Raw genomic sequence first — 21,284 nt, forward strand, 5'->3', positions numbered from 1 at the left:
CTGCCGGTGGACTTGGATCCTTGGACTTTCTTGGAAGCAATCAACTAGTATGATTATTCATGTATTGTCTAAGTGTTGTTTCTTCACTATTTGTTTTATTTATTTGATTCTATTGAAGCACCACGTTGCAGTGACAGAATGTGTTGAGTTCAATTTCCTTTCAATTATTGTCCTGTAGTTAACATGTGTTGGCTACATTCCATTTAATATGATTTTGTTGATGTGTTGTAGGATTAGCAGTGTTGAAGTTGATGTAATGGGTCATTTTTATCATAAGAAAATGAACCATGACATAATCTACTCAGAAATACATGTTTTTATGAATATTTGATAATTATTCTAATTCATACATCTTTTAAGTAATTATTGATCAATATGCTCAGAAAGTTTGGGTTATGGTTGGATTTCACAATATTTTCTGCTTATGTTGAAGAATTACTTGATTAGGCCTTGATATGCTTAATTGACTGTTGAAACTTTTTCCTACCACTGACTAATTGTTTTCTGTAACTTTATTAGCATTTCAGTTCAAGCATTATGTTGAATGGTGAAATCAAATCCACGGATTTTACAGGTCCATAACTTTTTCTTTTTCTTCTTTTGCTTTGAATCAGTTAATTTTAGTTAATCTTGACCTTTGATTGGAGTTAAGACTGCTATTTCTGTGTTACAGCCTATGCTTCAGGAGCTTGGAAAGCAAAACCCGCAGCTTTTAAGATTAATTCAATAACACCAGGCAGAATTCCTTCAGTTAATAAATGAACCTATCGATGACTCTGAAGGGTGAGTACTCTGTTTGACACATGTATATTAGGTTTATTGATGGGGAATCTATAATAAAGTTATAGAAGCATTTTAGATAATAATATATAATAGGAATGAAATATTTCATTAATTTCTTTCTCAACTTGTCTTCTAGTTTTTCTTTGCTTTCCTCAATTTCCATCCACTGTCCCTTTCTTTGCTTTGTGATCTCGATTATCACAGATAGAAAATTAAGGGGAGATAATATAGAAGGAAAAAAATAATGGGGTAAGATGAGAGTGGAGAGGCATGGCATGAAGAGATAATTGATATTGAATATTCAAAACACATGAAGACCCTACATACCCAAACAAACAATACAGTCTCAAGTATCCCCAACATAATAAACTTTCATTAGAAGTACTAAAATCTACCTATAATGTGCAATGAAATATTTAAATTTCTTGAGCAATTTGAAATAACCACAAAAGCTTGATTGTAGGTTATCCATATGTTATAGGAAAATAAAAAACAAGACTTATCTTTCATCTGTAGCAGCTGGTATGATTTCTAAAATTGTTAGATAATGAGTATTATCTTGATATAATGCACCTTTTATTTTTGATTCTTAAGGGATTTTTTATACGAACCTTAGGAGAACCACACCTCAAAAGCTAGCTATTGAGATGGGAGGGCCAAGACCATATAAACCCCACACTAGTTGCTCATACTTTCCAATGTGGGATCCAAGTCTCATACCTTGTACTTGGGATCCTAACATACCATGACGCTCCGCAGCCCCGGCGTCTACGCGGGCTAGCTGTGCTCTAACTCCCTGCTAGCCCCGGGCGAACACTACAATGCTTTCATCTGTAGCAGCTGGTATGATTTCTAAAATTGTTAGATAATGAGTATTATCTTGATGTAATGCACCTTTTATTTTTGATTCTTAAGGGATTTTTTATACGAACCTTAGGAGAACCACACCTCAAAAACTAGCTATTGAGATGGGAGGGCCAAGACCATATAAACCCCACACTAGTTGCCCATACTTTCCAATGTGGGATCCAAGTCTCATACCTTGTACTTGGGATCCTAACATACCATGACGCTCCGCAGCCTCGGCGTCTACGCGGGCTAGCTGTGCTCTAACTCCCTGCTAGCCCCGGGCGAACACTACAATGCTGGCGTTACCACCCGCGTTGCGCGATTACAACTGAGAGATATGATGATGACTCTGATACCAAATGATATGAACCTTAGGAGAACTATACCTCAAAAGCTAGCTATTGAGGTGGGAGAGCCTAAGGCCAGATAAACCCCACACTAGTTGTCCATACTTTCCAATGTGGGATTCAAATCTCATACCTTACATTTGGGATCCTAACATTTTTTTTTCCAAAAAGTATCTATGCCAGAAATCTTTTGATACCAGATATTTTTTAGACTTAAATGCCTGAAAATTCAATGTTTTTTACTGGTGCTATGAAATATAATGGACACAGGAAGTCTGAAGTTCTACTCGTTCCATATATTCTCTATTGTATTGATATTGGAGTAATACTGCACAACTAGTCATGCATACAAACTGACTTTGCTTTGTTATATGTTATGCTGTGTTATCCATTAAAATTTGTTAAATTTATATAATTATAGATTTCACTAATTCATTTTAATATAACATAAGCTTTTACAGTTGGTAAATGTAGTGTTAGTTGTTTAATGGTTTGACTCCTTGAACTAAAAGTTTAGTCGTATATAATTTATTGGGTAATTAGCTTATGGTCTTGTTTCAAGAAACTTTCTTCACCTTATTTCTACAAACCATGTATTAGAGATACTTCCATTGGTGTGACATGATTTGATCTATTTTTGCTTGCTTTACTTTGTTTGATATTTAGTTTGTGGGATTAAAAAAAAAAGATATGTTTGAATATATATATTTTCACAGAACCACCCATTGATGAACCTTGAGTCTCGAGATTCAATGTACAAATTCATAAGGTATTCCTGATGTTTCGTTGGATGATGTTTAATCCATTTCTTATAAACTGATATAAATTTTGTACTTTTAGGTTGTACCTATCAAAGCACACACTTAAGACTCCAACATCTAAAATATGTTTAAATAATTAATCATTTGCTTTTCTAGGAGCCCTTCTTTACAAGAGCCCTTCAATCATTAGGTCACAACATCTGGATCCAAATCTTCATATACAATCTATGAAATAGCTCCCAAGATTTGTTGAGTTTCCTTGTTTTGCATATTCCATCAATGAGACGATAGAAAAAGATGATTTCAGGCTGAAAGTTCCTATTTTATTAAGTATGAAATAGTTTAATAGCATATTTTTGCAGAGCCCATCAATTAAAATATTAAATGTAATTAAATTGGGTGGAACATTATTCAGTTGCCGCTCCCCAAATAGTTTCCTTGCATATTTATCTTTACATGTAAGAAAAAGACTTATTAACAATGTGTTATAGGTAGCAACCTGTGGCCTGGCCTAACACCTTTTGAATAAAGACTCATAACTTGTATAACTTTTGGATTCTTGCAATACCAATTCATCAAAGTAGTACGTATAGCTATATTCATTAGGTCTGCATTCCTTACTAATCATTGTATCAAACAACTCCTTTCAATCCATTGACTTCCTTTTCTTGCAAAGCTCATTTAGGAGCACTCTAAATGTCAAGACATCAGGACACACACCTTCATCCAACATCTCAATACACAATGCTTTTTCTTTAATTTTTTTTTTATTAGTTACTTTAGGCCAAAATTTATGTTTTAAGAGTCAATGTGCTTCTTATAGGTCATAATTCCAAAAAGCAAAGATAGAAAGAGTGACTTACTTGTTACATGTGATAATGAGAGCTCCTTCAAAATTATTCATGCAGTAAGTATCATTTTACCAAGTTTACATTGCATACATCTATAAATAATGTTTTGTCTAATTCACCATTCTCTATTATGGGTTTAGAGTGAAAGGGATAATCTCACCACTCTGATAAAGATCTCGAGATCTTCCGAGTGCAAATGTAGAAGAGAGAAGACTGTTCCAAGCACAAATCCAGATGCAGAGGCGAGAGGCTGATGGGGATACAAAAGGAAGAAGAAAACCATTTCCTCCCTGCCAACAACAAAGAACAAATACTTGATACAGAAAAGCTCTTAAAAAGAAAAAAACAAAGGAAGAAAGAAGGAAATGTCCAGGACTTCCAATAAAGGTAGGGGCAATGGCACTAGACCCGCAACCTAAACCGCATTCCATACTTCAACCACTTCGAAAGCTTACGCTAAGAGACTGACTTCGGGCTAGAAGACGGAGAAAGCAAGTTAAGTAACTTAAAAAAGGTAAAGTGGACCACACCTGGGATGTACGGGTTAGAATCGATGGCTTAAGCCTCTTTCTTAGGACGTTTAAAGAGCGTGACTCTTTCTTTTTTTCTAGGTATAAAGAGACATTCAATCTTAAAGTATTTTTTTTTTCTTTAACCAAATGATTCAAAATTTTTCAAAACATTCTTTAGCTATTTTAATTGTTAATATATTTCCTCATGATTCTTTTGTAACTTTTGGAATGATTATTAATATTAGATAAACGAAAGACTTCTTATGAATTATTTTTTAATTGTATAATCTATATTTTTATTTGATCGTTGGATTGACATGTTTTTTATTTAATATAATTTGTTCATGACTTTTGTTGTTATTTTATTGATCAGTGTATATAGGTATTACGGCAAAAATATTCATAATTAATTTTATGTTCAATGAGCAATAATATCTATTAGTAATATTATGTATAATGATCGGTATATTTACTTATAACAATAAAAATATTTATTGTTAATATATGTTTAGTAACTAGTAAATATAGTTATAATAGTAATCATATTTATTATTGATATTATGTTTAATAATTAATAAATATTAATTATAAAAAAGAGTTTTAACAAGAAAAAATTAATGAAAAAATAAATATCCAACCATTATATTTATCCTCTCGTTATAAGTATTATTAGGCCAAATGACTATTTCCCATCCAAGGTATGCTGTAATGACAAGTTTTCACCCTTTAACTATAGAAACACCAAATATCCACCCCATGGCCAGTTAAAAATAACGATGGTCAGGGTAAAATCGTTATTTTCTCTATAATATTAAAAAATAAACTAAAATATAATCTATTTTACCCCCTTAAACTTTGAAAACTAAAATTTCTCTCAGCCTAAGTTTTAAAAAATGTCAGTTTCACCCTAAGGTTTGGTTTTGAAATCTTCGGCGACATCTCCGGCTCCATTGCCGACAGCCTCTCCCTCCCGAGACATTCTCTCCTTCCGGCGATCTCTTTTCTCCCATTTGGAGGGCCGATCGACGCCAGAGACGTCTTGGGAGACGAAGAACTTCGTCGGGGAAGACGAAGTTCTTTGTCTTCCCAGACAAAGACGAAGCCATCGTGTTCATCTGGGAAGACAATCGTCTTCCCAGAAGAAGACCTCTAAAAATTTTAGTTTTTAAAGTTTAGGAGGGTAAAAAGAGATAAAATTTTCAAGCGTTAGGGTTCTGTTAAATTTAACCAGTCATGGGTGGGTATTTGGTGTTTCTATAGTTAAAGGGTGAAAACTTGTCATTACAACATACCTTGGGTGGAAAATAGTCGTTTGGCCGTATTATTATCATAATTTTAAAGACCAATTATATATATTCTTATAAAATTTTAAGTTTTTTAAATTTCTCACTAAAACGCTTACAAACCTGTCATTATTAGAATAATATCCAATATGAACATTTTTTACCAAATTACTTAGGCTAGTTTTTAGGGTGTAAAGGCCAATTTTTTAAACTATCGAGGGGTCTATTAAAATTTTAAAAATACCTCAGATTTTTTTTAAATTTCACAAAACCCCTTAAAATTTGTATTGAAAACCATAACATTTTCAAAAATTTTAGTTCATCTCTAAATATATAAGTATATATTATCAACACCTATATCTATATAATTAGTAATATAATTTTTATTATTTTTAATTGAAATTTATATAAATTTGAAGAGTAAAGTTTTATTTTATTTGATTTTTTTGTCGTCTTTCTAAGAATTTTATAAAAAGAAATTAATAGATTTTGTAATAAAATTTGACAAATAGGCGGAAGATTAGCATTTCAAAAACTGTAGGAATATCATTTCATCGAACCTTGGATGAGAAATAGTCGTTTGGCCTTTCTTTTTTTTAATTTTTTTCAAAGGAGAATCAAAGCAAGAGTACACCTACTGGAGTATATGGATGAAAATGTCATTAGTCAAAAGATCTGTGTCTCAAGTAATTATTAGAGACAAGAAGGGCCATTCTGTGATGATCTATTTATACGTAAATGTGTCGAATGTTTGAACTTGTGCGTTTATTTTTTTAATAAAAATACAGAAAATTTTCTTCTCGAGCGCTCCTCTCTCTCCTTGACTCATTTTTAGTGATCTGGGGTTTTTGTTTTTGTTTCATTTTTTGCCTTATCTTTCTTCCATCATTGAATCCGATCACCAAATTGGATATTTGAAAACTATTGGCATCAAATTTTATTTCATTTAGTACTTTTGTGTTTCTCACCTGAGCCCTAGCGTGACATCAAAAAGAAGAAAATGGGAGGAGGCAGGGCAGAAGTCAAAGATTTCTCGTGAGAGGAACTTGGAGAAGCAAAAAGAAGCAGTCAAAGATTTCAGTTAGATTCACGCTTTCTCTCCTTCGATTTTACCTAAAGCTTTCGACACTATCCGAAAGAACACGTTTCAATTTCTATATTAATTTAACTTTTTTTTAATTTATCTTATTTTTGCGATCAGTTTTTGAATTGTTGTTGAGCAGGTTGACTTTGTGGTAGAAGATGAGTTAATGGAGATTGTGCATAATATGAGAATGGATTCTCTCAATTTCATCTGTGTATTTTCTAAGCTTCCCCTTCTTTGTGAAATCGAAGCCTTTAGTTTATGATAATTTTTAATGGTCTAGTTGTTTCAAATGGCAGGATTATTTTGGTCCCTTCTTCTCTCAAATATTCATTAAAGTGCTGCAGTGGCATGTCGTGGCTTTGAAGAAGAGAGGAAAATGCACAATTCGGCCTCCTCAGTGGATGCCTGTCAGTGTGTATTTATGTGTTAATTTTTATGCTTAATTCCTCTATGTAATTTTTGTATATTAGCATGAAGTTGCTAGTTACTTGTTAATCATTATTTAAAGTCAGTCTATAAAGTGAGAAATAAAAAATGCACTTTAGATTCAATTTTTCTCTAATTTCTTATATTATTTGTTATATCGTGTATAAAATTTAACACAGGTTTTGGAGGCAGAATGAAAAGATCAAGGGACATTTCAGGTTGTACCATTCCATTACATAGAGATATTCAGACTTCTTTTTTGACCAGTAAGCATTAATGCATTTGTTTTTTAATTTTAGTGTAAAATCATCTATCATATCAAACAATGTTGATATCAACTGTAATTTTGTGGATGGTAGTGCACGTGAAGACATGAAATATATATGGTTTATGGCTAGTTTCAAAATGTTGAAAAATTTTCTCACAAAAACCATATATGTGAAATGTATATGGTTAGTGTTTCTCTATTGTGTTAGTGGATTGAAAGTAAAAGATAGTTAGAAGATTGGAGTAAAAGTTTTGGCATAACAGGAAACATGAGTGTTTTTTTTTTTTTTTTGTAATAGTAAGTTGATATTTTCAAACTTGTCTTGTCGATGTCTTTGGCTTATATTGGACCCTGCCTATGCTTGCTTTATTATCTTATTTTATGTTGTTTCACTAAAATGTGTTTCCCCATCAATATGGGGCATCAACCTGTGTATACAATACACTAATCTCCTCCATTAAAATTTCAGTTTTATTTGCCACACTAAATACTTTGGCCATTTACAAGATTTGCAATTCAAACAAGATGTTCGTTACACTTTTTTAGCAATTGAGATTGAATTTTATTGGTTTTGTATTCTATATGAATATTTTTTGGTACTCTGTATGATTTTATTAGTTAGCAGCACATTAATTTGTAGATGTAAAAGAATACACATCAATGTGCTTAAAAATGCAGGGAAAATTATACATTTTCAAATTTGGTGACTGCAGTAACAGTTTTGCTACATTAACTCAGTATATTCCTATGTTTGAATATTGTGCAATAACAGTCTTGGTACATTAAGTATTGTGCAACTTCCAATTTCAATAAAGTGTTCAAATTCTAATGATTGCATTTTGTTTTTGATAATTGAAGGATTATAAGGTTTAGTTATGGTCAATTTTTTATTTGTGTGAATGAGTTTGAAATGAGATTTGATAATTAGTCTTCAAGTTCTATGATTTGTAAAATGTTCACTAATTCTGTAAAAAGGCTTTGGGAAAAGATTTTTTATTGCTGAGTTGTTATTCTAATTTAGACGAAATATGTTCTTTTGAGTTGTCTATGACATATTATTTAGGCAATAAAATTACTTTGAAGACTAAATCACTAGTAGTTAAGGGTTTAAATAGATCAGTTTAAATTATTTTTAGTTATCGTTATTGATTTTTTTTCAAGAGAATTTGAGGATACTTATCGTCTTTTTTAATCAAATTAGGATGATGTTTTAAGATAATTCTTTAGTACTTGTCTATGATTGGTGATAATTCTTTAGCACTTGTATATATGTTTCTAGAAAAAATTGTTTTACTTCAGGCATTAAAGTATTGTGTACTATTTTTTTCTATTTATCCCTGTTAATTCTTTTCTTCATGCAATCTAAAGCTCATATACTTGGACAATAAATGTCAAGTCACAGCTATCAATACTACTGATTTACGTCACTGTTGGTGGCATCTAATTTCTTCATAATTCCTCACGTTTTCATCATCTTTTGATACCTTCCCTGGTACTAAAACTTTTGAAAATTGATGCTACTAATTGAGTGGCTCAGATTTTATGTTGGGGCATTCTTTGGAACTTGGCGATTAGCAATCAGAGTTTCAATATTGTTGATGTTGTGCCTGTAAACATGGAGGATCTAACCGGTAAACATCCTAATATCTTGGCATTTGGGGTATTATTGAAAAATTTTTTGGTGTTATCCTCCTTTTTCAGTGGATTCTGATATGATGAAATATGCTTTCTTGCACTTACATTTTTCATGGAAGCTTTTGTTTCTTTTCATGTTCTCACCCTGCACCTTTTCATGTCTGTCTCGTTTCTGTGCATATATTTGGAAATTTTTGACATTGTTCCTTACCTTTATTTTAAATATTCTGGGGACTAAATTGGCTATCGATGGTATTTGTGTGGGTAACTGAGTTGATCAGGCCAGTTGGTTTTTGCTAGGTAACTGAGAAAAAATATATATTTGAATATGTGTGTGTATGTGTGTGTGTGTGTGTGTGTGTGTGTGTGTGTGTGTGTGTGTATGTTATTCACATTTTAATCATATATTCTCTCTGCACAATCTGTAGCTACTTAAAGATACAAGTGAATTATGAAACACTTGATAGTGTTTGATAAATAGATTCTTATGTTATTTGTAACAACTTTTTGGTTTTGATTATAGGGAGAGTTACCATTATAGGAAATTTATAGTTTTTTTGTTCTTATTTTTTATAATTGTGGATCATATAGAAACTTTAAAATAATTGTTATTAGAATATAATTAATGTCAATGAGTATATTTTGATAATCAAAATTTTATTATCAATGTTGTTATAATGAGGAGGATATTTATCATTAATATTATATTTAACGACCAATAAATATTGTTATGAGGATTGAGATATTCATTGTTGATATTATGTTTAGTGACTAATAAATATTGTTGTGAAAATGATAATATTTATTGTTAATATTATGTATAGTGACAGGTAAATATTATAATAACGATAAAGATATTCATTGTTGAAATTACTATTTTTAATGAAGAGATGTACATCTCTCATTATTTATATTAATTATGAGACTGGCCTTCTCATCGTTAATATTCTTTTAACAGTGGAAGTATAATAATGGACAATGATGAGATTTTTCTCGATATTAAAACTTATAACTCTTTAACAACGGTAAATAGATTTTTAATGATTAATTTTTCCTTTTGTTATATATATATATATATATATATATATATATATATATATATATATATATATATATATATATATATATGTATATTTTAATGATTGCTATAACATCATAAATATTTATCGAAATATTATTTTTAACAATCAAATGCATTGTTTCAGTGAAAAAAATATTCATTGTTATTAATATTTATAATGATAAGACTTATATCCCTTGTTATTTATATCAATGATAATTTTTTTTTCTTTTTGCTATTAATACTTTCAGTGGTAAAGGTTACAAGAACGGTTGATAATGAGATTTTTTTTGCCACTAAAGATATTTAATTATGCCTAATGGATTTTTTATGAGTATTTTTTCTCTTATTAAAAGTTATATTTTTGTAGTGTCTGCAGGTTAATTCATGGTCTCAAAATGACTTTGCACAACAAAAATAATATTAAAGTTTAAAATCAAAACATTCCACCAGGAACAGAATTGGGTACGATTACAGATATCATCTTATGCATCATGTATATTAAAAACTACCATAGCGGTTTAGTTTAGTAGAACTTACTCTTGTTGACAGTTTCTTGGTCTTTTACTCTTGTAATGGAGTCAACATGTCGACATCTACATACTGTAGTATCCACATGAAACTTACATCATGTTAAAGATGATCGACGACTTGAGTCTGCGAAGACCTTTAGAGAATGAAATAATATGTGCTTGTAAAAATTCAAGAAAAAGTTAAAAGGTTAAAAGGACTTAATACGATTCTTTTATAAAAAAAACAATGAATGATTATTTATTAATCATGTATAACCATTCACATGAATCATATCATATCATAGTATCATCTCATATACTTGATATTCCATATCTTTGGGATGTATAATAAGATATCAAATAAGGTTAACTTGAGATAATGAATATTTGTTCATCCATCATGCATGACCATTCACATGACCTAACATTATCCAATATTTAAACCTTCTTTATGTAAATTGAATAAAAGCAACTCACCAATATTCTACTCTGGCTCATCCACTTTTGCGTTATTTAAGTTTGACCTTTTAAGAAGAAAAACTCATACTTTAGTCCAACCATCCAATGGAACTCGTACCTATCATCTTGTATTTTAGGCTTGATTCACTTTGTACAACCCAAGTTCTCTAGATGTCATGATGTACCCCTTTTGTTTGTGACCTGTGGGTTTTTCATCATGTTAGTAGTGAACATATTCGTGATAAATCTACAATCCGTTAGTCATTCATACGCAAACTAAAATTGACTTTTAGTAAACCATCATGACCACCAAAATAATAGTGTCAGCAATAGATATGTACTTGTCAACAATACAGTTATCATATAATTTGATCATTTCCTAAACTGATGTCTCTTTGAAGGTGAGACAATAATTTAGTGTCTTCATCATAAAACTCTTAATAAACATTGACTAGTGTTTGTACCAATGATTGGACAATATTAGATTGAGCAATAATTCAATCCTATAGTGCCCACATAAATTCAGTGGTCAATGATACATGTTAATAGGCCTAACAGAGATATCCACTCTTATACCCTAAAGTGATAAATTATATATTAATCCAATATAACCTTCATACAATCCTCAGTATGATCAATCACTACCATTTTAATAATAATTTTTTAATGACTACGTTAGGTTGGTGTCGAACTACATCAATTTTTGTACAAAATGGTATAGTAACTCAAGTTGAAGAATCACATATAACATCGTTTGTTAGAGGATGTGTTCCATAAATAATAGGTTACGCATCTATATGAAATCCACTTGATTGGTTAGATCTATATGTTGTACCACACTATCAAGCAAGCCATTTTGTCACATGAAAGCTATCATTGTTTTTCGATAAAAGTGTTCAATATTATGATAATTTTAACCATATTACATTTGTCTATTGCCAAGTTAATATTAGGATTATGAACATTACTAACAAGAATAGACAATATATGTGAACATAGGATATTAATCGAATTTACTTTAAGTAAAAATAATCGGATTTATTAACAAAAATATAATTACAATTCTAATACATAGATGTGATAATTGATTTTAGAGCACTTAAAACATTCTCAGTCTTCAAATGACATCTTTTCTAGTCGCATTCCTAAAAGAGGTAGATGCAATTTTCTGCCATAAAAATGATCTTCAATTTGCACCTTCCTAAATGTGTAATCTATTTCCAAGCTCAAATATCAGTAAATTTTGTCAGGATTTAACCAAATGCAAGCAAATCCTAAATCCCTATGAAGATAAAAATATAACAAACAAAAGACTAAACGTAACCCCCATAAACATGCACAAGGTTTATAGTGGTTTATTCTCCGTAAGAGAGCCATGTCCATTTTTCAAAAAAAACTATAGGAGGCTCTAGCAAGCCTCACAAATTGGTTCACTCTATACCTCCCTTTAGTGATTCTCACTCTCTAATTGTAATAGTTTCTTCCTATTGTATTCCATTTCTAGCTCTAGAATTTAACCTTTTTTGTACTTAATATCTGAAATACTATTCCTAATATTACTCATAATTCATATCTTAATAAGACTTTTATTTAAATTCCTAAAAAATTATACATAAAAAAATTAGAAAAATTATATTCTAATTGGAATATTAATTTGAGATGAAGTAAATTCCACAATTTTGATAAATCTTTCATAGGATTTCTATATATATGAATGATTCAAGAAAGAACTAGAACCTCGGTAAGAGTGGGAGGATACAGAGTGGTTTCATTTCGGTTGTAAGTGAGAAAATTGATAACAAACTAATATTTATCACAAAATTTTTCTCCATCAAGTGTAAGTGAAATTAGAATAGGGGAAGATTCTAATTTACATTGAATCAATGTTATATGAATAAGAAGAGAATTTGTTTGTGGAACATTTGGCCTAGATCGTAAGTGAAGTATAACAAATGAAAACCAATGACAAATGGCATTGGTAATGGTTAGATGAAATAAAGAAAGATAAACATGTGGCACATATACCCGAGAATCGAAGTAAAATAAGATCTTAAAAAGATAGATAACACAGTAAAAGGGAAAAAGCAATGGTAACTTATTTACCCTGAGTGGATTCAGATCTCGACCAAAAAATCCACACTTCCTTACGTTGCAGTAGTGTAGTCTTTCAGCATATGAATTCTGAACGTGAAATCGGATGCCTATGCCATGATATCTTTCATCTCTGGGTAAAAGTAGATCATCGAACTTGAAAGTATGATTAAATCCCAGGAATACGTGATCTGATTCCAGATAGTCGGGTCCAGTACCATTGTCCCATACACTCCAAGTTCCATGGATAACTACTTCTGCTCCATGTTCTCTCTGGAGCAACCAGTCCAAGCCAATCGCCAAACCTTGGTCTTTATTATAGTCTCGAAACCCCACCACAACACAGATAAGAAGAGAAGTCACGTCACTACTGCAAAAATTTGGCCATGGATACCATACAGAAGAACCTTTAGCACGCAAGGTAAACCATTCTGGAATTTCACTTCCCGGAAAACAGAAATAACTTCTATCAGTTTCTAGAAAAATTTCCTGTCCCAATCCCTGTAAAAAAATAAATAAATAAATTGAAGTTAACCAGTAATGGAAATTATAAGAAATAAGGAAGAGTGAGGAGACCTTTTAGTTGTTCCCGACCATACATACCCTTAAAATTTGAAGATTCGCTGACATTTGAAATTGTCTCATAATTTTACTGCAGGAATTTTGATTCAGTTTGAAACAATTGCTGAAGTTAAATCTTATGCTGGGAGAAAAATCTCTTTTCAGAAGATCTCGTAAACTTAGTGGTTCTTCCAATGATATGCAATTGTTTGCATTTATATTGTCCAGTTTGCTCGGAAGCTTTGGCAGGATTTGAAGCCTCTCGCAATAGCTAACATCAAGATAAGATAATTCAGACAACTGTTCTATACTTTCTGGAATGCTGTCAAAGAAGTTTCTGCCAAGAAGTAAACTTTTTAGCGATGATAACTGACCAAGATTGTTCGGCAACTTCACAATACTACAGTTGGTCAGATCTAACTCTTCTAGACATCTTAAATTTAGAATGGATGTTGGTACTTCTCTTGTAGCCACCCTCTCTGCTTTAAGCACCCTCAAAGCTTCTAAATTTCCCAATTTATCAGGCAATCCATCAAGTTTTAAACACCCCGAGAGATTGAGATATTGAAGAGATTTCAACTGGTAGATACTGCTCGGGAGCCTCTGAAGCATTGAGCAGTCCTCAAGATTTAATATAACTAGTCTGGATAAATTCTCTATTGATGAGGGCAAATCCTCGATTGCAGTTTCATCTAAATAAATCTCTTTCATATCCCACGAGGCCTGTGGAAATTGCTTGAGTTTCGAACATCCAGAAAAGATAACTTTTTCGAAAGATGCTACATGAATGTCTGTTGGAAGACTCTCAAGGCTTCTGCAGTGCCTTAGATTTAACATATGAAGCTCGTATTTGCAACCGTGAATAGACGAGGAAATCTCATGTAAACTTGTACAACCTTCCAGAACCAAAATTTTAACATTTGGAGTCAATGAGAGATCTTGGCTTCTCAGATGTTTAGAAAAACTTAGATCAATATGTTTCAAATTATCAAGCTGTAACATAAAAAGTAACGCAAATTAATTAGCACTCTGATAATGACAACATGAGAAGAAAATATCGCAATACAAAAATCACTGCATTACCTGAACACTTGACCAAAGTTGTTCAATATGGCTATGAGGCATGTCAAGTGCAACAAGGTTCTCTGACAGAAAATTTGGCTGCAATGATTTCAATGGACATCCATACCAACATATGTATCGTAGCTCAGAGGAAATAGAACTAAGCCCGTGGGAAACATACACCTTATTGATATTATTCACTGAGTTATGTAGTTTAAAGAATCTCAGTTGATCCATCACTCCAAAAGAAGAAGGTTGTAAGTATATGATCTTTGTTTGCATAGACATGTCTAAACATATGCCTTCGATTGCATTAGACATCTGATACCATGGAAAGAAAATTTCTTAGCTACAAACTTATTACGAGTTTATAAGCCCTGAAAAATGATAACACATAGACCAAAACACATTTAATAAAATTATGTGCATAAACAATTACGTGTCATCATATAATTGGATAATTAAAAATTAAAGATAAATTAACATCCAATCGCATGATGACACGTCATTGCTTGTGCACATGGCACTACTCAAACACATTTATGCCAACCTAACAAAAGTTGAAACGTAATTTTTATACAATAAAACAATATGTACACACTTTTAAATACACAATTAAATATATAGATGATGTGTCATCTTGTAATGGGATAATTTTGAATAAATAAAAATAATAATATCTAATCACACAATGACACATCATTTGTATACCCAATTGTGTTCTTAAAAAATGTATGCACAACATTGCTCATTTTATATAGATGATATTATGTTAGATTTAGTATATATAAATTAACAAATCCAACTTTACAAAATGTCTTCAATGCTCACCTTGTTTTCCTTCAATACATTATCGATATCTATATGGTTCCATAAACGGCTACGTATACCAGGATTGCTTGGGGATTCTTGTCGGACAATTTCCCTTCCCATATCTTGAAGCAATTTATGCATTGTTACCTTATTATTTCTTGATACGGTCATGAGACACTTGTCTTTGAGAACACTTACTTGGCTTTCAACCTCCAAGTAACAAGCATTCAAAAAGTCCATCACAAATTCTATATTCTCCAACTTAAGGAAACAGGCAATATCTAGAAATATATTTCGTTCATCATCACTGAGTCCCTCGTAAGAAACTTTTAGTACATTTTGAATATCCTTATGAGAAATTATTTCTAATCTATTTATTGCACTTTCCCATATTTGTTTTGACTTACCAAGTAAATGGCAGCCCAACACTTTTAGAGCTAATGGAACACCTTCAACATATTTTACAACCCTTTTTGATAGGTCATCATAATCTTTGTTAGGATTACTTTGCTTAAAAGCGTACCAACTAAAAAGCTGGAGAGCTTCATCCTCAGGCAACCCCCTCATCTCATATATATATATATGTCATCCACTCCACAACTTCGAAGTACTTGTCTATCTGTAGTTGTTATAATGATTCGACTTCCCAAACCAAAGAAATATATATCTTCAACTAAATATTCTATTTGACTCAAAGTTGTGACATCATCAAAAACAATAAGAACTCGTTTTCGTCTAAGCTTTGTTTTTTTTACTTTGGAATTTGTCATCAAATCAGCATGTTCAAAAATAGATGAAAGAAGTTCTTGTCGCATTGGTTTTAGTCTGTTAGGACTCATTGATTCTTCCCTAATATTTTCAGCAAAATAAGAACCCTCAAATTGACTTCTTATTTGGTTGAATACACAATTTGCAATAGTTGTCTTACCTATACCAGGCATTCCCCAAATACCTATAGCATGGACATTTCTCGACCGAGTGCGCAATAAATCTATAATATGGCAGATGGTTGATTCAACTCCAACCAATTTTTCGTAATTATTAGTTGGGATCATGTTGTTTAGTGTCACCCAAATATCTTGGACAACTTTATTTGCAAGACTATAATCGAACCTAACAAAAATGAAAAACAAAGTGTTATAATGCAATAAATCATTAAGAGATGGAAGAATCTAACAAAAGTGAAAAACAAAATGTTATATATAATGTGAAAATTAAATTAATCAGCTGACACTACAGGGTACGAAATTAAAGAGTAGAAAATTACGGGTCCTCTTCTGTTGATCGGCCGGATATATTAGCTGCTTCTCTCAAAGCATTCTTCCACTGCAGCACCTTCTCTGTACATTGTTCTTTTGTCCATTGTACCCTCTCTAACTTCCCCTCATCCAAACTTCCTAGAAGCTTTTTAAATCCCTCTCCGAAATATCCAGTTTGATGCCTTACATCTGATGGATTGATATGATAGAAAACTGGTATTACCACCTGTTTTTCCGTATTCCTGCACTCCAAGATCTTCACAAGTTCTTCCAGACACCATCTTGAAGATGCATAACCTTTCGAGAAAATGATAACTGAAATCATGGAATCCGAAATTTCCTTCATAAGAGATGAAGAAATGTGCTCTCCTCTCTTAAGTTCGTTATCAATGAAAACATCAATACCACTGCTCTGCAAAATTCCAAGTAAAGTGCTGGTAAAAGTGTAGCGGGTGTCAACACCACAGAAACTGAGGAATACATCATGCTTTTTCACTTCAACAGTAGTGGAAGAAGAAGAAGCCATCCTACTTTAATCACATTGCAAAAATTAACCAGCCACTTCGGGAGAAGCAATATAGAAAGTTTGCTATCATATTCAGCAACGAAAATAATAATATTTTTCCTGAAAAAAAAAAAAAAACTATCATGAAAGTAGGTTCGCTTCATCTGCAATGCTACTTCCTTGAACCTTCCTGAAATTGTAAAATAAGGCCGCTCGCACGCCTTGTTTGACTTTTGTTGGACTTATTTGCCAAAAGACTTAGTCCCGCGGAAAGTTTAGCCCATTAAGAAATTCTTATCCATTGAGTTTGAAAATTTTAAGCACGCACCTATCATTTAAGTATGTTAATGTTTTTTATTCGTTTAATCATGAATTATTGATTTACCCTTTTTATAAATATAATGACAAAAATATCCTCATACACTAACATTATTTAAATTCATAGTTTCTGTAGTTGATTTGTTTATAATCATCAGTGTTGTTAGCTTAATCATAAATTAGTGGTACTGGTCAAATGACTTACTCCTACCAAACGCTTAGTCTATTCACAAATTCTCACCCATTAAATTTAAAAAAATCAAATACTTACCTATCATTCACCTATTTTCTTATAGATTAACCATAAATTATTGATTTATCTTTTTTAATAAATATAATAAAAAAATACTTTTTTATATAATTGATTTATTTCTTGTCATCAATGCGGTCAAGATCTTCAATCTCATCCCACCAATCTCATCAATAAACAAAGCTTGACCACCCAAATTATTAACCTCAACCCATGTTATAGTTGAAAAATCTATTCTGTAAACTTTGACTGGGCACAAGGTAATAAAATCTACTATGAAAAGCTGATTATCAATTGTTACAACGTATACAGTTGTATAAAGACTTGCTCTTGCTTTCAGGTAAAAGGAAAATTATGGAAAAAAATGTCTGAAAATACAGAAGGAAAAGAAGCAGAAGCATCACTGGAGAAGAAGATGAATCCAGGTCAAGCTGGAGGAAACAACTGGCATTGGTGAAAATAAATTGTTGCCCCTTTTGTCGTAACTTGAAAATAATAATAATAATAATAATAATAATAATAATAATACTAATAATAATAATTATTTTGCCTCTTTTGTCTTTGATGACATTGGTGAAAATACTTTATTATTGTTATGATGGCAGGGTTCAAGATTCACTAAAAAAATTAAAACTCGGTTCTCTAGTAATACCCAGGTTTATCTAATATGAGCACTCACCTGTTTAAACAAATAGTTACAATATGTTTAAAATCGGTTAATTGAATTGATTTGATAATTTTTTGAACTGAAATGAATTTTCAATTTAAAAAAAAATCATAAACTAAATCTGAATTAATTTAAAAATTAACTGATTTTAAATCAAATGAAAAATACTAATTATGGTGGATGTTCTACTCAATTTTAGATCTAAATTTTATAATTCATAATCCATTACTTACGAGTTGAAAATAACTCTGGAAGTTGGATTTGTTGTAGATGTGATTATAACACTATATGGTTTTATCTTTAAAAAATAATCTAATCAGATATGGTAGTTGATGAGTTTCATATATGAACTCAAAAAAATATCGAGGAGCTGGAATGTGTATTGTTCTATGCACATGTCATTAATACAGTGAATTTTTGAACTGTGGTGTGTTATTATTCGTCGACTAAAAAAAGATGTGTGAACAAACACGCTGTAAGTTTCAGGATGCCTTCTAAAACAAGTGGAGGTGCCTTATACAGGTTTACAAAAGCATAAAAAACCAGACAAGAGTACAGACAGCTTTTACATTATAATTAGTCTTCAAGTTCTATGATTTGTAAAATGTTCACTAATTCTGTGAAAAGGCTTTGGGAAAAAAATGTTTTATTGCTGAGTTGTTGTTATTCTAATTTTGACAAAATCTGTTCTTTTGAGTTGTCTGTGACATTAATTTAGGCAATAAAATTACTTTAAAGATTGAGTTATTAGTAGTTAAGAGTTTAAACAAATCAGTTTAGATTATTTTTAGTTATCACTATTTATTTTTTTCTTCAATAGAATTTAAGGATACCTATCTTCTTTTTTAATCAAATTGGGATGTTGTTTTAAGATAATTCTTAGTACCTATCTATGATTGATGATTATTGTTATATTTATCAGAATTGGACAGTTTTGATCACCCTAGTAAATGTGTATATATGTTTCTAGAAAAAATATTTTACTTTAGACATTAAAGTATTGTGCACTATTTTTTTCTATCTATTCTCTCCTAATTCTGTTCCTCATGCAACCTAAAGCTCATGTACTTTGACAGTAATGTCAAGTCACAGCTATCAGTACTACTGTTTTACGTCACTATTGATGGCATCTAATTTCTTCATAATTCCTCAAGTTTTCATCATCTTTTGATACCTCCCCTGATACTAAAACCTTTGAAAATTGATGCTGGTAATTGAGTGGTTCAGATTTTACACTGGGGCATTCTATGGAACTTGGAGATTAGCAATCAGAGTTTCAATATTGTTGATGTCAAGCCTGCAAACGAGGAGGATCTAACCGGTAAACATACTAAGATCTTGGCATTCAGGGTATTATTGAAAAATTTGTCAGTGTCCTCCCTTTTCGGTGGATTCTGATATGATGAAATATGCTTTCTTGCACTTACATTTTTCATGGAAGCTTTTGTTTCTTCTCATGTTCTCACCCTGCACCTTTTCATATCTGTCTCTTTTCTGTGCGTAAATTTGGATATTTCCACATTGTTCCTTACCTTTATTTTTAAATATTCTGGGGACTAAATTGGCTATTGATGGTGTTTGTGTAGGAAACTGAGTTGATTAGGCTAGTTGGTTTTTGCTAGGCCTGAATGCTCTGGTTTCCACTTTACTAACCAACTTTGTTTTCTGACATTTCTCATAGATTCCTGACCAATTTACTATTCCTCTCCCCCGGTTTTTGGTTTGCTTGTTTTATTATTTGTTTTTAAGTTTTATCATTTTGTTTACTGATGTCTTGCTGAAACCTTAAACCCATTTTCATTTGTTCTTGCAGAAGTGATAACATCTGCAAAATCCCATCCTACTCAATGTAATTTATTAGCATTTAGCAGTTTAAAAGGCTCAAGACGGTTTATTGATTTGCGACAGTCAGCTTGTGTGTTTCTCATGCTAAATTGTAAGTGTTTATGTTGGTTTTGTTCTTTTAATGTCTTTTGTGGTAGAACGAATAAAAAAGGTGGATATATCATTGGCTCGGGCACATTTACTCTTGGAAGATAGGGAAAAGTATCTGTTCAGTTATGTCATCGGATAGAAATTTCCTTCCGGTTTCCTCTAATATCCTTTGCACACAGGTTCGAGGAACAAGAGGCACCTGATTCTAGATCATTTTTCACAGAGATAATTGCTTCAGTCTCAAATATTAAATTTGCAGAGGATGGAATATCAGGAATGGAATAGAATGTTTATTGATTGGTTTAAAATTAAAGTGAATTGTTTTTTCAATATATTTATGATGCCTAAATAAGCATCTATTAAAATTTTAATAGTTTATTTTGTAATTTGGGTTGCAACAGTCGTAAAATAGTAGGGGAATTGATCTTTCTGTCACGTGGTGCTTATTGACCTAAGTAAACAACAAGAAATCATTAAATGATCGCTTTTGTTGTACCACCCTACTCGCATTTTGTGTCTCTATTATTTATTTTAATAGACAGTAAAGTGGCTTTTGTAGATTGACATTATGACGGTGAAATGAGAAGGATTTTGTCAAATACTTATTGAGTTTAAGGACTCTTGTGGCTTTTCATGAAAATATTTGGTTGTTTGGAGGATTTTTTTTATGAGTATTAATTTGGTAGGATTGACATTAGGGTTGATTCGATATATTTTGGTTTCCTTTGCTTTGTTTGAAACTTAATTTGTGAGAAAAAATATATGTTAGAATATGTATATATATGTATGTTTTGCACACTTTAATATTATCATCTCTCTTCACAATTTGTAAATACTCAAAGATACAAGTGAATCATAAAACATTTGATTGTATGTGATGCAAAGATTTTTATGTTCATGATCATATTTTAAGAATGAAAATTTTATTGTCAAAATTGTTATAATTATGAGGATATTTATCATTAATATTATATTTAGAGACCGATAAAT

At 31.4% G+C, this 21,284-nt stretch overlaps 3 protein-coding genes and 1 long non-coding RNA gene across 10 annotated transcripts in view; 2 read left to right on the top strand and 2 right to left on the bottom strand.

Moving 5' to 3' along the window:
* Positions 1-17,324, bottom strand: part of LOC123229880 (disease resistance-like protein DSC1) — a 31,932-nt gene extending 14,608 nt beyond the window's left edge. The window contains exon 1 of one of the 2 annotated variants that reach the window (XM_044655886.1): positions 16,696-17,322. In XM_044655886.1, the coding sequence (XP_044511821.1) occupies positions 16,696-17,145 (450 nt within the window). In that variant the 5' untranslated portion in view covers positions 17,146-17,322. Of the gene's footprint in view, positions 1-16,695 lie in introns of both variants that reach the window. The other variant, XM_044655884.1, reaches the window with a different exon arrangement.
* Positions 508-3,922, top strand: LOC123229894. Its single transcript, XR_006504979.1, has 4 exons — positions 508-574; positions 674-783; positions 3,564-3,647; positions 3,732-3,922. It is a non-coding gene; the product is annotated as an uncharacterized LOC123229894 (long non-coding RNA).
* On the top strand, positions 6,127-9,060 carry LOC123229890 (DNA replication complex GINS protein PSF2-like). 6 transcript variants are annotated; one of them, XM_044655913.1, is made up of 5 exons: positions 6,127-6,466; positions 6,610-6,684; positions 6,770-6,884; positions 7,079-7,165; positions 8,705-9,060. In XM_044655913.1, exons 2-5 carry the CDS (start codon positions 6,637-6,639, stop codon positions 8,740-8,742), a joined length of 288 nt encoding a protein of 95 aa, XP_044511848.1. In that variant the 5' UTR covers positions 6,127-6,466; positions 6,610-6,636; the 3' UTR covers positions 8,743-9,060. The 6 variants fall into 6 exon arrangements, 1 of the variants encoding a protein (XP_044511848.1); XR_006504974.1 differs by having other exon boundaries at positions 6,128-6,466; positions 6,770-6,896; XR_006504972.1 differs by having other exon boundaries at positions 6,131-6,466; positions 6,770-6,880.
* On the bottom strand, positions 12,614-15,977 carry LOC123229882 (disease resistance-like protein DSC1). The gene is made up of 4 exons (XM_044655889.1): positions 15,379-15,977; positions 14,569-14,868; positions 13,528-14,478; positions 12,614-13,425 (listed from the first exon to the last, which is right to left on the bottom strand). The coding sequence occupies exons 1-4, from the start codon at positions 15,925-15,927 to the stop codon at positions 12,637-12,639; spliced, it is 2,589 nt and encodes an 862-aa protein (XP_044511824.1). The 5' UTR covers positions 15,928-15,977; the 3' UTR covers positions 12,614-12,636.
* Positions 17,325-21,284: the final 3,960 nt, after the last annotated feature.

This window comes from Mangifera indica, chromosome 11, assembly GCF_011075055.1.
Source record: "Mangifera indica cultivar Alphonso chromosome 11, CATAS_Mindica_2.1, whole genome shotgun sequence".
Taxonomy (NCBI): Eukaryota; Viridiplantae; Streptophyta; class Magnoliopsida; order Sapindales; family Anacardiaceae; genus Mangifera; species Mangifera indica.

Bases quoted from the DNA above. Each gene is read 5' to 3' on its own strand.
- LOC123229890 (XM_044655913.1), top strand. From the start codon at position 6,637: ATGGAGATTGTGCATAATATGAGAATGGATTCTCTCAATTTCATCTGT. The intron at 6,685-6,769 runs GTATTTTCTAAG...TTCAAATGGCAG, and splicing joins ATTCTCTCAATTTCATCTGT to GATTATTTTGGTCCCTTCTT. The intron at 7,166-8,704 runs GTAAGCATTAAT...TGAGTGGCTCAG, and splicing joins TCAGACTTCTTTTTTGACCA to ATTTTATGTTGGGGCATTCT.
- LOC123229882 (XM_044655889.1), bottom strand. From the start codon at position 15,927: ATGAGGGGGTTGCCTGAGGATGAAGCTCTCCAGCTTTTTAGTTGGTAC. The intron at 14,479-14,568 runs GTAATGCAGTGA...TTTATGTTACAG, and splicing joins AACTTTGGTCAAGTGTTCAG to CTTGATAATTTGAAACATAT. The intron at 13,426-13,527 runs GTATGTATGGTC...ATTTTTTTACAG, and splicing joins CGAATCTTCAAATTTTAAGG to GGATTGGGACAGGAAATTTT.